This window comes from Exserohilum turcica (genome assembly GCF_000359705.1).
Source record: "Exserohilum turcica Et28A unplaced genomic scaffold SETTUscaffold_2, whole genome shotgun sequence".
NCBI classification, from domain to species: domain Eukaryota; kingdom Fungi; phylum Ascomycota; class Dothideomycetes; order Pleosporales; family Pleosporaceae; genus Exserohilum; species Exserohilum turcicum.
Window position 1 is genome coordinate 42907 of NW_007360025.1, and position 15341 is coordinate 58247.

A 15341-nucleotide genomic window follows, 5' to 3' on the forward strand; every position below is an offset into this window, starting at 1 on the left:
ATTGTTTTGATATGTCTGTGTTTCTTGCTGAATTTGAGCTTTAATAAGCTCCTGCGTTCCTATTGGCCCCTCTAGTCTTGGCATTAGAGCCCAAGCTCTGTGAGAAAATTCTCACAGGCGTGAGATAACGAAGGAAGGCCTCCTTCTTCTCCCTACTGCGCGCTAGCGCCTTAGCTGCAGGTGTTGAAAGTGCTGTTAGTCGATTCCTCGTGGTCGGTTCTCCTAGATAGCGTGCTTTCCTAGCGGTTTCTAGAAAACTCGAAGTTGGTGATTTGTTGCTATACTATTTATTCCAGCTGCAAAGTCATGTTTCAGCTGCTAGCCTAGCTGCTAACTAGCCTAGTGAAGAAACAACACAATATTCCTATTAGAGGAACAGCCTACAACATGCATCAGGTAGTGGATTAACTCATCAGATCATGCTTTCTTTATATTAAGACATGACTATTGTATGTACGTGCTAGATTAACATTGCTTTGATATGTAGTGATCAATCCGCTAACAATGTGAGAAGGACTTACAACTACAAGGGTTGTTTCGTTCTCTAGCTTTGAATAAATCTCGCTGTTGTATGATTGTGGAAAATCATCTTCACAACAATTACTTGGTAGAGACTTCAAGCCATTGAAAATATTCATGTGCACTGAAACATGCTTTTACTGTTTGTTTCCTATTTTGATCGTATGAAATATAAGCCAGGTATCTTTTTTCTAGTACGATAGTGAGCTTTTACTAACATGATAGCAAAACAGGGCTTTTATTGAAGCACGTCACACAGCATGTCACAAAGTCACATTCATTATACTGGTAGCTGCTCTGGTGACTCTGTGTACAACTGGGTCATGGTCTTAGCCCCTAGCATGTTTAACAGCCCGCAATGTACACTTTCATGGGCTTCCAAGCTCTGACATTTGTGCATAGGCGACTTTGAGTGCAACGCTAAACCTCTCTCACTTCATGATGACCTCATTCGGGTATTGCTAGATAGCTGCTTTTACCATTGTGACAAGAGCATCTTCTGTTGCTCATTTACATTGATCAATGCTTGAGCTTTATGAACAGCTTTTCTTTTTGCACGAGCGCAAACCGGGCGGGCCAATGTGATAATATTTCTTATCATCACTTGTAGTTCAAAGTCTACGTGACAAGCACAACGTATGCCACCATGACCGAGTGTGCATTCAGGATAGAAGAAGATTGAACGCATCTACAGGCATGTCCCTTCATGGCAATTGTACGCTGGGGCTGCAATCTAGCAGTCAAAGCTCAAGTAACAGTGCGAACTTTAGTGAAGCTACGCCTAAGCCTCGTCCGCCATCCCGAAAATTATTGGTTGGAAGAGAGTCATTATCGGTATGGAATAACTGCATATATGTATCGTGCCGTCATTTGAGATCTAGCTTCATATGTACTCGCCCAGAGTTTTGTTGCATTTCCATAATCTGGTTGTACAACTACGGGCCAACATCCGCTTATCTCATCCGCCTGCAATTGTCTTGATGCTTTGCAATCCGCGTACATTACGATATGACGAGTTGTTCTCAATATTCTCTTCGCCAATCTGGCATCTACTGTAACCTGCCTACCTTTGACCCCAATGTTAAGGGCCTCAAAGCCATAGTTGGCGATGCATCGAGAATTTCTGGCTTCCACACCATTCGAGCACTACCAGACACACCGGTTCTTTGGGTAAAAGTTTATGCATTGTCTCGGAGTCCACTACCAGAAAGATGACTATCATTCTTCACAGGAGAGCAACGGGCATGCGTACAACATATTCCAATCGATCCCAGTTTGTCTGCCGAAGAGATTGCGCAATCACTTCGTGAAGCGGGTGTCAAGGCTGAATATGTCTTCTGTTACGCATACCTGAAGTCCAAATCCGATCAGTCAGCAATGGACCCCACTATGGCTGAGGACCTTGTTAAGGCCAATGTACCACCTTTTGAAACCTTTTTGGATTCTCTGCCTCTTGCTGGTATCAAACCAAGGCGCATATTGATTCAGAGAGGTGGCAAGAACGGCGGTGCACACAATGGTCGGGTGCATACTCCACTTGTTGAAACTGATCCTTAGCCCCGTCACCTCAAGCCTAATTTCTAATATCTCCAGGAGGACAAGGTACGTTCTTTGTGTGAAGAGCACAAGGAAACATCTTGGAATGTAATCTTCCAGCATCAATCAATGATACCACTGAGAATGCCTCCATGAACACATTTCTCGGCTTTGTCATTTATACTGCTGTCCAGGCACAGAAAGGAGAGCCTTTGTCATTCGGGTCGAGCATTGAATCTTGGCAGTTCCAACGTTGCCACTATACAGCAAGACTCACAGGCTATCTTAGTGAATTGGCAGTTCTTGAAGAAAAATGTGCGAATCAGTTCTTCAACTCTCAAGATGGTGGGATGTTGACCTATGATTGATTTTTTCTTAAAATAGCACGTTTGTTCGGTGCGAAAGGCGTCGATGATCCTGTTCAGGATGAAAGACAACTTCTCCTTTCTTCCTCAAAAGGTGGAACATGATAATACAGAACTAAGAATTTGGAGTGCCGCCCTACTATCACTCCACCATCCCCAGTGTTTTCCAGACATCTGTTCAGAAAAATCAAAGCAGTTCGTATATAATAGGCATTTTCCATTCATCTCAGCTATCCATTATAAGCCTCAATTTTCAATGCCTATTCCCACAGGCTTTACTGGATATCGAATGTCATCAGCGATTTTATGGGGCCTAAAAGTTTAGGGAGGGTCAGAGTTAGCTTGCAGCTGAAGTGGTAGTATCAGTATTGATAGGGATTCATCAAGCCAGGTAAATGGTTTTACAGAAAGTTATTTCCAATTTCATCTTTAGGAAATACGATGCGCTATCAGGGTCAGAGGTAGAAAAAGGTGAAGCTTGGTGGCCCGCTACGGTCACGTGACGTCACATAGTTTGTATTCTGTTACTACAGTGAATGCTCGACTCAAAGTTGCACTGGTAAGAGCCAGTGACATTTAGGTAGTAGTTCCGGGTTCACAAAATAACCTACAAATTTCCAGAGTTCGAGAGCGTCTCCTTGCCGCAGCATTCAGGAACAGCTCACAGTCGATGACAGTGGCAAACATGTTTATACCTGGTCAAAACAGTGCGCAACTTAGCAAGTAGGCTATTTCGTGTATCGATTAAATCAACCATTTGCTCTAATACACTCTTGACGCAGTAGGGCTACCCATCTTATGCCTATAGATACATACTGCAGTGGATTTTGATAACCTCGCCCTGCATCTGCACTATTGTCTATTATCAATGCATTGCGTATGGCTGGTATGGACATGGAGACTCCCCATTATAGATGATGGACTCGCTTTTTGAGACGTACACTGCATCAATCCTTGTTCTTCAGCCTACCAATATTTATACGTACCCCTCTCACACCCTTTTACACAGCCCACCAATTGTGTTACAAATTCTTATTTGTTTCAAAGTTCCTAGGCATACTATAGATAGCAAAACCGAGAATAGGCTTCAAAGTGGTCTCAGGTGGCGTCTTGCGGCTGAAATCTGGACCTATCGCCCCGCTCTTGGCGGCACCACAGACTTGCATGCAGAAACGAGCTAAATGCTGGTCCTTGAACTGTTCAGGATGTTTCCATTATTTCGCTCTCCTACTCTTTCATCATTCATAGTTGTTCTCTGTACTTTTAACTTACGGCTCCTACTACGATTATGGCGAGAAACCAATCTATTTGGTGTCCATCAGGCGGGGACTGGTACGCATGTTCGACTGGCACGTTGTTCGCTGGCTGCTGTGCCGTGAACCCCTGTAGCGATATATGTCCAATACAGCATCTCTACCCTGTTCACTACGACCGAAGCATTCATGGCGTCTTTCCCGACATGGACTGCACATTGGGTGCCAATTTCTACTCGTGCGCTCTACCTACCCAGGAAGCAGCCTTCTTTGGTTGCTGTAAGAGTAACGCCTGTAATGATGGCTGCCCGGCTGGTGATTTGACTCCTGCTTTGATCAAACGACCAGAACAAATCGAGTTGTTCGGAGATCCGAGTATCAACAATATAGGTGTTGCCCCAGTCACCACCTCGTCGGTAGCAGTCGCCCATGGACCCGCAATGACATCCGGGCTTGTATACAGTGGACTTGGATTCGGTCGTTCAGGAGATATCATATTTCCCGCCATAGCTATAGCCGTCATGGTGGCATTGTGTGCTTTCGTCGCACTTTGGCTGAGCTGGAGAAGATTATCCAGTCGTGGTGAGCATGTTTATGTGCGGGTAGAGCGGTAAGTAAAGCTACACTATCTAGCAGTTGACTGCTGACCGAAAGATAGTATGCACTCATCTGCCAACGCTGTAGATTCAACGAAACCTGATGCCAATGCATCCATCACCGAAACGTCAGCTACTCCAGCAAAAGATGATCTTCAGCGGCTTGGCTCAAGGTCCATTCTTGCTCTTCTTGCCAGCACCCTCGCCGTACTCGCAATGTGCGCGTTCTTAATGTTTTTGTGGTTCAGCGACAGCAAGAATCAAACTTGGAAGCACATCATGGTTGAAGGTTGGGCTACACGCTGCGTAGCCGTGACAGCCCTGGTGGTAAGGACTTGTGTGGACTTACAAGCCGCTTTTGCTTGCGCTGTTCTCGCCTCTCTGCTTCTGGAATCAACGCCGGGAATACACGTTTATGAGACTGCGAGCATATCCAATATCAGGACAGGGAGTACAGGTCCTTGGACACTGGCACGTTGCGTGTTTGAAGAGTTTTGGAGATCGACTGCACGGTCACGACAGAATCATCGGGTATACGCCATGGCTACTTTCTTGCTCATCACTACCAGTGTCCTCCAGTTTTCATCAACATTGCTGCTTTCAGACTTAAAACTCGGCCCAATGATTGGTGCTAGGACTGCTTCCGAAGTGCGGCCTGGCTTATCTTATCCTATTGAATACCCAGAGAGGATAGCCCGTGACTCTGCATGGACCACTAATCCGCCCAATTACGCGACGTTTGGTGAATACCACGAACGGCCTTCTGAGACTGTCGAGGGAATGGTAGATACTGGCATGTTGCTTCGAGCATTTCTGCCATATTCATCTCCCGGGTTGCGTCAGAGTCTAGCGACATACACGGGAAACGCTTTGACAGTCGATGCTCGAGTAGCTTGCCAGGCACCCACAATCACTGACTTCCAGGGAAAAGGGCTCAACAGTCAGATGGCAGGCGTTGTATCACCTAGCATGAATGCAACAATGCTGCAGTCCATCATACCAACGCCTTTCAACTGCACAGTAGCTGGAGTAGGTCAAACCACAATATGTCAACTAGGTCGATCAGGCGACGACTTCATGGGGTCCCTTAAAAGCCAGTTCGAAAAATCGACAGCATTTGGAACCGCTTTCCTTGTGATCAAAGGTTCGAGTGACACAGCTGCAGAAAAGGGATGGCAGAATATCACTTTTCCGAAGACCAACACAACGGACGAAGCCTCAATCTCCCTTAGTCTATGCTTTGCACCATGGGATGCTGCAATCCTTGATGTTAGACTTCACAGTGGGTTCAATAGGACAGAGCCGTTGCTCCGGTACTGGAGAGACTTTGAGCCATCAGACGTGCTCACCCACCTGATGCCCATGGCCAAGAATGGCACACGCCAGATCATGGAAATGCAAAAGCCGCATAGTTTCCTGGGGGACCTGCCACCGCCGTACCGGCGCCCGATTGTACAAAGCGATATGGGGGGCAGTTCAGCGTCCGTTAGGGGGACGAACGTACCGCTGCCAGGGAACTGGTCAGTCTTCCTCACTGGGACGCCTCTAGTTACGCACCTTCGCAGCTTCGATCCACGCCCTACCAAGGTCATTTCAGCCGACCCTGCACTCGCCGCTATTTTTACAGGCGCCATGGAAGCTGGCTTCTCGGTGGAATGGGCGCTGTCTTGTCTCATTACCGTCCTTTCCATGACCAACTATTACAGTCAACAGGCTGCATTTGACCGCGTCGACACTGTTGTCGTATCTTTGTTTGACAACGTTCTCTATCCGCGCAGCTACGCGGGCCTCATGATATTTTTATGGACACTTGTGGCGCATTTCTCTCTTGTGGCGCTGCTGGTGGTGTTATTTGTCACCAAGACCAAGTTTACCCTCGTGGGAAATACTTGGTCGGCGTTTGTGCAGGTTGCTGAGTCGCAGAAGGTTAGAGAGTATATGGCTGGGGCAAGCCTGACAGATGACTCTACGCTGTTAGATCAGCTGAGCAAGAGTGGAAAGGGGGACCTTAGGGCTAGGCTTGTAGGAAGAGGGGACGGTGCTGAATTCGCGGTGCAGTGAGGAAAGCTTTACTATTCTGCCGTGTTGGAACTCGATTGAGGTAGTGACTTGGCATTGCTGTGGCTTGCGCCGATTCTCTTTTCCTTGCATGTTTTCCTCTGATGTTATCGTGCATTATTGAACCCCCGTGTATGCAACAATGATTGCCTTTGGTGGTGGAGGTTCAGAGTACAGTGGAGGGTACTCAGGCATACGTGTTGGCCTCGGCAGTGTCGTCATGTATGTATTGTACTAGATGTCTGGGTTTGGCGACTGCGGGCCTGGCGGCGCGCATCCAACAAGTTGTGCGGCTCTCTGATGGTATGTATGCATACTCAGCGCCCTTGTCTCCACCCAACCGGTATCAGTGCCGCAGCAACCTGGCCGACTCCGCGCTCCGTTGCAAGCAGATTGAATTGGGCTGCCGCGTTCCTGGTGTCCTGGATCTCGAGCCGGATGCCCAGGTCGTTGAGGTATTTGCGAACCGCAGGCGCAATGGGCGTGGTATGGGGACCGGTGCCGATGATGAGGAGGTCTAGCCAATTCTTTGTCAGCCTCTCTCTCTCTCTCTTTCTTGCCAAGGGGCATAGATTGCGAGACTTGTGCGTACCGGGCTTCGGATATACCAGCTCCAGTATGCCCCAGGCGCCCTCTGGCACCTCCCACTGCCTCTTTGCATTCAGCAATGCTCCCGTCGCGGCGCCATGCCATGGCCGCCAGCGGTATGCTTCGCCGCCCACGAGCAGGACGCCGGTGCCGCTGATGCGCATCTGGTTGTTCAGCGCGAAGCCATCGGCTGTGCAGGCGTCGATGGAGGTTGCCGGGGCGACTGTGTTGCGCAGCATGTCCAAGGCGCCAAAGTCGGTCTGCGTGTCTTCGCTGCTCTTGGGCCCTCGGTCGCGCGATTTGGGGCGTCTGGGCTGAACAAGGGCGGGGCGCGTGTCGTGGAAGCATCGCGCTCGGCCTGGCCATGTCAAGCTGGCGTCACGGCGACATGGCCGCATGGAGCGCCGCGCGAGGGCGCGTGTGAGCTTGATGCTGGGGTCCATGGCGGCTCTATTCGCGTGATGTGGCGGCTCAATTCATTTGATGTGGTTGCGCAGTCAAGGCTGACGATGCATGCTGTCATGGGTGGGTTGTGCGGCGCTCGGACCTTTCTATCACAAGTACTTACCCAACCACCAACCAGCATTAGTCCGCCATACTGCAGCCTCACCACCTCCCATCCCATGCTCAAGCATACTCGAGTCGGCAACAACTTCCATTCTGTTCTTCTCCATCTACACAACCCCCGTCCCGCCTCCCCTCCGACCTGCACAATCTCCCAATCAATCCCATCTACCAGTCCGCGCCATCTTGTCCTTGTACGTCGGCTTGATCCAGAACCACCAGCCAATAATCAGAAATGGCAGCGAGCCAACCACGACGCACGTGTAGTTCATGTTGGCCGCCTCAACAGGCATCGAGTACGGGAAGCTGAAGAAGACAATGGCAAAGGTAAGCCAGCAAATGGTGACAATGTTGACGACGAAGCCCAAACTGCCCATGTGAAAGGCGCCCTTGTACATGTTGCGCCTGCCCGTCAACAGGTTGGTCAAGATGGGGATGTAGTAGGCAATGTTATTGACCGTGACGGCAGACCCCAGCATGGCGTTGAAAGCCGTCGAGCTGCCCAGGTAGAGACATCCCAGCGCTGCATTTGCTGCTGCCACGAGCAGTTGCGAGTTGAATGGGATGCCAAACCGCGAGCTGACGCGTGCCCATGTCGCTGACCAAGGCATGGCGCCGTCTCGCGCAAACGCCCACAAGACGCGCGACGTGGAAAGCTGCGACGATATGACGCATGGGCCCAGTGCGATGAAGAGGATAAAGGTAAGCCCAAAAGCACCGCCCGCCGATTGTGTCGCCTGGCGAAAGAGCTCGGCCAGAGGGAGCCCAGTGTTGGTGGTAGCAAGCGCAGCGTAGTCTTGTACGCTGGACATGAGCCCGATCAGGTAGCTGATGCCGGTACAGAATGCGATGGTGAGGGTAATAGCTATGGCCAGAGGCGCGTTGCGTGATGGCTGATGTCTAGTCAGTCTTGCTGATGCACATCAATCAGAGCCTGCCATGCAGTGACTTACATTGGGCATTTCTTCCGTAATGTGTGTCACTAAGTAAAGTCGGTCAGCCGAGAATCAAAAGGCACGTGTGCATGACTGCTCACCTCCATCAAGCCCACCAAGACTGTACAATGGATTAACGAGACCCACGGCAAAGGCGATGACGTTGTTTTCCCAGCCCGTATTGTTGATCCAGGTACGGAAGACGAACTCAGGGCTCTGGTATGTTGGTGCACAAGCCACAACAGTGACGAGCACAACCAGCCAGCCAATCTGCAAATAAAAGAGAGAGAATCTGTTGAGACTTGGAATCACCTTGTTGCCAAAAAGGACAACCGAGGCAGTCAACAAATTCAGACCTTGGTAGATGACAAAGATTTCCCAAGTCTTGACCGTCATGTTCGGGTGGTAGAGGGCAATCAGCGCACCCAGTGTCTGGGCATAGATGAGGTTGGTGGATGCCGTGGTGAAAATCCCTGGCAAGGAAATCAGGTCAGCACACGTGGGCTAAATACCATGGGCAGCAGCTTACATCCGCAGACTGTGAACCAGCCCGTGAGAAAACTCAAGAACAGTGCCTGTTTTCTAGGCGCAACAGCAGCAATCCAGTGGTACACTGCAGGCCTGGTCAGAATTCATCATGCAGCTCTTCACCATGCCACTTACTGCCACCCTCGGTAGGATAGCTCGAGACAAACTCTGCAAGAGAAGCACCGAGGAAGCATTGCAGGATGGTGACGAGTATGAATCCATAGATGATGGCTCCCGGGCCTCCAGCATTGATCTCGGTGACAATGCCCAAACCGAGTCCGGTCCAGGATATGGTCGTCGTCGAAGCGAGGCCTATCAGCGAGAGTTTGGAGAAATGCCGCTCCAGCTCCTGGATGTGGCCTGCAGGTACATTAGTGAATTGCTCCAGCGGCCATGCAGCTGCACTCGGTACCCATCTCGGCCAGCCGCCTCTCGTCGTCGGTCATGGAATGCTCATCGCTCTTGTGCACGGCGGCGGCCACGACCGTGTCGCTTCTCTTGGAACTCGCCATGTTGGGTCGACAATGGGGCACGCAACAAAGAAGACTCTCTGCGAACGACCAAGCGAGCAGGTTCCAGCAACTTGGTCGCCACCATGGAGCATTTTAAACGTCGCTATCGGGTTATCACGCGGTCTTATCGCGCTGCTCGAAAGAGGTCGCACTTGGCCGTTCGCGCTCTGGACGGTGGATACGATGGTGGGGCATCAGAGCCGGTGGGCTGCCATATCAGGGGGCATGGCCGGCACAAGATACGGCTCGTGTGCCTAAGCATTTGACCGTTGGCTGCTTGATTCTCGACGTGCATGGGTCCTAGTTGTGCACCCAGTCTAGCGGGCTTACACATGCATTTCTATGGGGCAGAGACACCCGACACAATCATCAACATAGTATAATCAACAAATCCTCCTGTACTCGCTTCGCAACATGACAAGTCGGTGTGCTATCAGGCACGGCGAGTGCCAGACTGCTTAGTATTTGGTAGGCTATATTTAGACATGTAGACATTGTAACTCAGCATAAGTCGTTCTTCTTCTTCTTCTTCCAAGTTCGTCACGCTTTTGCCGTGCCGTGCTGAGCGTCATGGCCACGCGGGAGAGAGCTGCATGCTGTCCCAAAACGGAATAGCCGTCGGGGCCTCGGTCTTTCTTTACCCCGCATAATGCCAGCATCCACCGACGCCATCCACAACGACATGGACGGGCCCGCTTCCCCATCCAGAACAGGAACCGTCCTTCGAGCACCCAGCATGTCATCCGAGTACTGCCAGTCGAGCGATGCGTCCCTCTCAAACATGGACAATTGCAGCGTCTTTACCCCTGCTGCAACCTCGGAACATACTCTCGCCGACCCTACCCAAGGCCAAAGGTCGGGCACTTGGGTCCCTTCGCATGGCTCCACCGTCATCATTCGTGCCGTCTCAAGCGAAAATGTATTAACACTGCTTGACGGGAGCGTCGTCCTGGCTCCCATCGGCAGTCGCGGCTCCATCCATTGGTCATGTGTCGAGCGCGAGGGCTGGCTTGGATTTCGAAATTGCAGTTCCAACAAGTTTATATGCCACGGGTGGGACGGGAGATTGAAGTGTACCGCAGAAGAGCGTGACGGTTGGAGGCATCTTACTCTCACCCCAGTCCCAAAGGGAGGCTACATTATGCAAATGCTCGATTGGTGGGTCCTACGCCCTATAGTGCTCAGTCCTGAAAAGGGACTCCAAAAGCTGGCAAGGACTGGTAACAAGCTATCTGATGGCGTGGTATGGGAATTCATCAATGCCGAATAGCAATCAGATAGCCCACACCAATTATATCAGCCGTCATCGCTGGAATAAGATACCGCGTCACAAAATCTATAATGCCAAACCTCTCGTGGCACGAGCACCGCCGCATGGAGAAGTAGCTAGACAAACCTCTACCGAGTGCCTGCTGGTTTTCTACCTGGCAAGGATTAATCCAAGCATTAATACGCTGAGGGCTCTGGAATGTGGTTGAAACCTAGACCGTATCCATGGTTCTGCACCATAGATCCATTCCTAACCTATCAATAGAACGGAAGTTGCTTCTTGGTTCTGCCCTATGGGCCTTCCTTCATTCATAATTATGTGGTAGGCACAGTCAAGGTCAAGGTAAATACTGATCCTGTCTTGATTCTTCTGCTTCTTCTTCTTCTTTCACCCAGGACGGCAAGTATCTCGACAACTGTGAGTAAACCCCCTTCACCCTCAACACTGTTGAAAAATGTGCAGCTAACATGACAGTCCCGCATTTTTTTATCATTCACAACAGCTTTTACCACATTTCTAGCTGTACACACTAACTCACAACGATGGATCTTGTCATCCCAAGCTGGAAGGATGTAAGGCCAGAGGACGACAACGAACGTTTTACCCAGCGCTCTGATGAGCGCCGACAATTGTTCGAACAAGCACGAGATCTCGGACGCCGAATAGATCTCCCTCCAGTCTCATGGGCGTTCTTTCAGATTGCCAATTTGGAGAAGATCAGAGAAATTGTACAGTCCGAGTCGCTGTGGAAATGCTTCGCGGACGAAGATTCCTGGTTCGAACCTAAAACAGTAGACGTCGTCCGCCTCTGGCAACAGAAATCAGCGGCAACGACCATGACCGCTTCAAATGCTACATCGCCAACCTCGTCACGGTTCACCCCCTTCAACCAAGTCCCATCCTCCCCTCTTCGCACAATGTCACCGCAGACTAGTACGTCGCGTACTAGGTCGAAGCGAAAACACGGCAGTAGAGAATCTTCCCCTGCACGGTCGCCAGACGTTGCAGCACGCTGCAAGAAGAGGGACGGCAACCTTTGCGTGGTTTCGAGGATGGGAGCGACCGATGCTGCCCATGTTTACCCATGGTGCGCATTTGGAGGGGAAAATGGTGAGCGAGTTAAAGACTTTTGGAAAGTTCTGGGGATGTTCTGGCCAAGCAAATTGGTAGAAGCATGGCGTGGAAAGATCTTTGTGGATCCGAACGAGAACAAAGGGACCGAGACGGTCGAAAACATGCTCACACTAACGTCTACCCTACACCGCTTTCATACCAAGGGTGTCTTTGCACTCCGACCAGTACAAATGTCAGAAGACAAAACTCAACTCGAACTCGAGTTCCACTGGCTTGTTCTGGAGGAGCGCGAGTCAAGTAAAAGGGTAAACCTCTTTGTGGAGCCTAAGCCTTCCTACGACCGGCGGTCATCTGGCAAGGGCTATGGCCCATTTTTTCGAATCAATCCCACCAACGACCATGATTCAGTTCTACTAGTTAGCGGCACCAGGTTTGCGCTATCGACCGATGACCCCAAGGAAAGACCCCTCCCGGACCCGGGCCTGCTTGAATTGCAGTGGCACCTTCAGCGTGTGCTAGCAATGTCTGGAGCAGCTGGGTGGAAGGAGGAGGAGTTCGACAACGACGACGATGACGATGGTCCAGGAGTGGGAATTCGAGACAAAATCGAAGACTCGCTCGACAATGACCTACCAGAGGATCGTCGTCGAAGTCGAGACTCTCCAGGGAGTGACTCGGACGACAGCGCAGACGGTTGGTTTTAATCAAGACCATCTACACACACTTCTTAGTCCGCGTTCCAAACTCGATTACTGGGTTATTAAACCAAATTGCAGGACCCCCTCCGCATAAGCGAGCGAAGCGTCGAGACTGGGGTCTTTATTCCCCTCCGGATTCGGAGGAGAATGCTTACACACGCCACGACCATGCGAGCGAAGAGAAACCGACAGCCGCACTTCAATCAGGGCCCACGGCCTTGGAGCTGTCGAGCGATTTCTGCCGGGTCGGTGATAGACAACAAAAGGCACCAAGCCTGCGACACGTGCAAGGGGGGCCGACAGACGAAAGGCGCCGCCGATGCAGCATTTGATGTGGGTCCCTATATCGTTGTTTGCTAATTGTGTACATGTCGAGCGGGGGTTTTTGGCTTCGGCTGTTTCCTCGATAACAAAAAACGGGGGCCAAAATCCTACTCTTACCTCCCCGAGTCACGTCGTTCTAATGGCGTGCGGTGGCTCCTGGAAACTAGTGTGGCGAGTACACCTAGGCTAACAAGAGGGGTGATGACCGTGTTGGATAGAACCATGGTAAGTCATGGTAGGCCCCATGCTCGCACTTCTTGCCATCAGCTGACACACGATACACCTACGGTGGAGCTGGTGTTTCCTCGTTTGTTGGCTTGGAGCAAGGAATGCAATCATGCGAGTCATCAACTTCAAAACATACTACATTCTCGTTGTGTACCTTGACAGCCCATTGAACATGGTGATGCTGGTGAATACCAACATGTCGCCGCCTAATCTCTCTTCAACCAGTGCAAATTCACGGCACTCACACACCCCTTCTCCCCATGCTTCAGCCACCCAAGCAAATTTTCCATTCCCAACCGCTCAAACCCCACGTGGCTCTCGACGCTCGCACCCGCCGTATGACTCAAGACCATGACGTTGTCCCTCGTCGCTAACCTGGGGTTCACATGCGGCTCATTGGCATGCACATCGAGGCCAGCGGCAGAAACGGTTCCATCATCCATGGCCTTGTTCAGCGCCTCCTCATCTATCAATTTGCCCCTTGCGATATTCACCAGACGCGCGCCGTGCTTGAACTGCTGGAACTGGGCCGTAGACAGCAGCGTCTCGCCATTGAATGGCGTAGCAACCAGGACGCAATCCGACATGGCTAGTAACTCTGGCAGCGTAGCACAATAGGTTGCGCCGACGCTCTTCTCCCTCTCCTCGGGCATGCGCACAACATCATAGTAGGCAACGCGCATTTCAAATGCTCGCGTGGCTTTCTCGGCAATGCGCATTCCAATTCGTCCCAGGCCAATAATGCCCAGTATGCTGCCATTGGGATTGTGCGTGACGGCACCAATGTTGCGGTTTGCGTTTGAAAAGGCGTCAGGCGAAAGGGAGCGGGCGGCGAGAAAAGACCAGGGTATGGCGCGGTAGCAGGAGAGAATCAGGACAATGGCGGCGTCGGCGACGGATTCGGTACAAGCAGACGCCGAGTTACAGTATATGGTTCCATGTTGGGCGAGGGTGCGCGTATCGACCCAGTCGAAGCCTGCGCCAGCGGAAGCGTAGATTTTACAGGATGACGGGAGGAGAGAACTGTGACATTGTCAGATACTGTGAAGGTGTAAGAGGAAAAAAATACCAAAAAAAAACATACATGAGTTCTTCATCCCAATTGCCCATTTCACCCCCGGTGTTCCAAAACGGGCGGTACATGCCTACAAAGTCGCCCCACCGCTTGTCTCGCAAGGCGTGGATAAAGTCTTGTCTTGCCATGGAGTAGGTGCGTACAATGTGGAACTTGCTCTGTAGCTCTGCGTACAGGTCATGGTTCCATCGGATGTCGTCGCCTAGATGCAGAATGGTAGGCTTGGATGATATCGAGCCCTCGGGTGGTGTCGCTGAAGTCATGGCGTATATCTATCTTGGCGCCCTTTTTGCTGTGTATGGTTAATGACAGTTCCAAAGAGTTTGCGAAAGATACTTTGATCTGGGACCATGAAAAAACACGTCGGGAGATGGCGGGTAGGTATCAAAGACACAGGCAACGGGAAAAGTGGCCAAGTATGTCTGGGTACAGTACTTGAGTACTTGAGTGGAAAGCGATGATTGCAGGTATCACGCTCTCCTCTCGCTGTCTGTGTCTTTCAAACCACACCTCGTAGCATCGTTGTTTCCGCCGGGATGCATCGTAGCACGCATATGCAGGTCGACTTATATAATCGTCATATGCAATTTGGAGCCGGTGTGTCGGGTACGTACCGCTGACATATATCTATGTATGTATGTGCCCGCCCTGCAGTCTTGGTCCCTGCCACACACACACACACACACATACACACACGGCACCAGTAGGAGGGTATTGAGGTTGCACAACGATCGGTAGACTGACTGGACAAGGAAACAAACAGAGGCTGAGCAAGTCGGCGTTGATTTTCCTGGTGTGTTTGGCTTGGCACGCACGAAGAAGAACGAGGGCGTGGCATGCATGCGTGCGCCCAACGAAGTACTTACGTGGGGCAACAAGGCCAAGCAAAGCCAGCAACGCCGCCAAAAGATAAGGTCGGTGACAAGGCCGGCTTGCAAGCCGCAACCCGGACCTGGACTACGCAATCAAATGGTCCACGTGGTGTGCTTGCGGCGACGACATGCTTGGCTCTATACACATAACCTCGGGCTGACATCAGCCCAAGTATCCAAGTCGAGCGAGCCCTTTGCGTTCGGCATGAATGAATGCCCCACGCCGCACCACTCGGCCAAAACCAGACGAGCCTTCTGCATGTATGTATAATCGTATAATACAAGTTCCCAACGGGGGTATTCCTCTTCGACAACACCCAGCGGAGCCATGTCCAAACGCCGTGTC

The 15341-nt window shown here is 51.0% G+C and overlaps 7 protein-coding genes across 7 annotated transcripts; 4 read left to right on the top strand and 3 right to left on the bottom strand.

The window, feature by feature from the left end:
• Nucleotides 1-1527: 1527 nt before the first annotated feature.
• SETTUDRAFT_153309 (uncharacterized protein) lies at nucleotides 1528-2423 on the top strand (the record flags this gene model as incomplete). The annotated part of the gene is made up of 3 exons (XM_008026982.1): nucleotides 1528-1706; nucleotides 1794-2011; nucleotides 2176-2423. 3 exons carry the CDS (start codon nucleotides 1528-1530, stop codon nucleotides 2421-2423), a joined length of 645 nt encoding a protein of 214 aa, XP_008025173.1.
• A 3794-nt stretch (nucleotides 2424-6217) lies between these two features.
• Nucleotides 6218-7374, bottom strand: SETTUDRAFT_162770 (uncharacterized protein). Its single transcript, XM_008026983.1, has 2 exons — nucleotides 6920-7374; nucleotides 6218-6844 (listed from the first exon to the last, which is right to left on the bottom strand). Exons 1-2 carry the CDS (start codon nucleotides 7356-7358, stop codon nucleotides 6645-6647), a joined length of 639 nt encoding a protein of 212 aa, XP_008025174.1. The 5' UTR covers nucleotides 7359-7374; the 3' UTR covers nucleotides 6218-6644.
• A 263-nt stretch (nucleotides 7375-7637) lies between these two features.
• On the bottom strand, nucleotides 7638-9454 carry SETTUDRAFT_153311 (uncharacterized protein; the record flags this gene model as incomplete). Its single annotated transcript, XM_008026984.1, has 6 exons — nucleotides 7638-8372; nucleotides 8433-8461; nucleotides 8516-8887; nucleotides 8944-9027; nucleotides 9078-9302; nucleotides 9355-9454. The coding sequence occupies 6 exons, from the start codon at nucleotides 9452-9454 to the stop codon at nucleotides 7638-7640; spliced, it is 1545 nt and encodes a 514-aa protein (XP_008025175.1).
• Nucleotides 9455-10190: 736 nt separating this feature from the next.
• SETTUDRAFT_88609 (uncharacterized protein) lies at nucleotides 10191-10724 on the top strand (the record flags this gene model as incomplete). Its single annotated transcript, XM_008026985.1, has 1 exon — nucleotides 10191-10724. The coding sequence occupies one exon, from the start codon at nucleotides 10191-10193 to the stop codon at nucleotides 10722-10724; it is 534 nt and encodes a 177-aa protein (XP_008025176.1).
• Nucleotides 10725-11266: 542 nt separating this feature from the next.
• On the top strand, nucleotides 11267-12502 carry SETTUDRAFT_153314 (uncharacterized protein; the record flags this gene model as incomplete). Its single annotated transcript, XM_008026986.1, has 1 exon — nucleotides 11267-12502. The coding sequence occupies one exon, from the start codon at nucleotides 11267-11269 to the stop codon at nucleotides 12500-12502; it is 1236 nt and encodes a 411-aa protein (XP_008025177.1).
• Nucleotides 12503-13171: 669 nt separating this feature from the next.
• SETTUDRAFT_134629 (uncharacterized protein) lies at nucleotides 13172-14416 on the bottom strand. Its single transcript, XM_008026987.1, has 2 exons — nucleotides 14133-14416; nucleotides 13172-14071 (listed from the first exon to the last, which is right to left on the bottom strand). Exons 1-2 carry the CDS (start codon nucleotides 14384-14386, stop codon nucleotides 13255-13257), a joined length of 1071 nt encoding a protein of 356 aa, XP_008025178.1. The 5' UTR covers nucleotides 14387-14416; the 3' UTR covers nucleotides 13172-13254.
• Nucleotides 14417-14801: 385 nt separating this feature from the next.
• On the top strand, nucleotides 14802-15284 carry SETTUDRAFT_162773 (uncharacterized protein). Its single transcript, XM_008026988.1, has one exon. It carries the CDS (start codon nucleotides 14960-14962, stop codon nucleotides 15143-15145), a length of 186 nt encoding a protein of 61 aa, XP_008025179.1. The 5' UTR covers nucleotides 14802-14959; the 3' UTR covers nucleotides 15146-15284.
• Nucleotides 15285-15341: the final 57 nt, after the last annotated feature.

Bases quoted from the DNA above. Each gene is read 5' to 3' on its own strand.
- SETTUDRAFT_162770 (XM_008026983.1), bottom strand. From the start codon at position 7,358: ATGGACCCCAGCATCAAGCTCACACGCGCCCTCGCGCGGCGCTCCATG. The intron at 6,845-6,919 runs GTACGCACAAGT...AGAATTGGCTAG, and splicing joins GCTGGTATATCCGAAGCCCG to ACCTCCTCATCATCGGCACC.
- SETTUDRAFT_162773 (XM_008026988.1), top strand. From the start codon at position 14,960: ATGCATGCGTGCGCCCAACGAAGTACTTACGTGGGGCAACAAGGCCAA.
- SETTUDRAFT_134629 (XM_008026987.1), bottom strand. From the start codon at position 14,386: ATGACTTCAGCGACACCACCCGAGGGCTCGATATCATCCAAGCCTACC. The intron at 14,072-14,132 runs GTATGTTTTTTT...ACAATGTCACAG, and splicing joins AATTGGGATGAAGAACTCAT to TTCTCTCCTCCCGTCATCCT.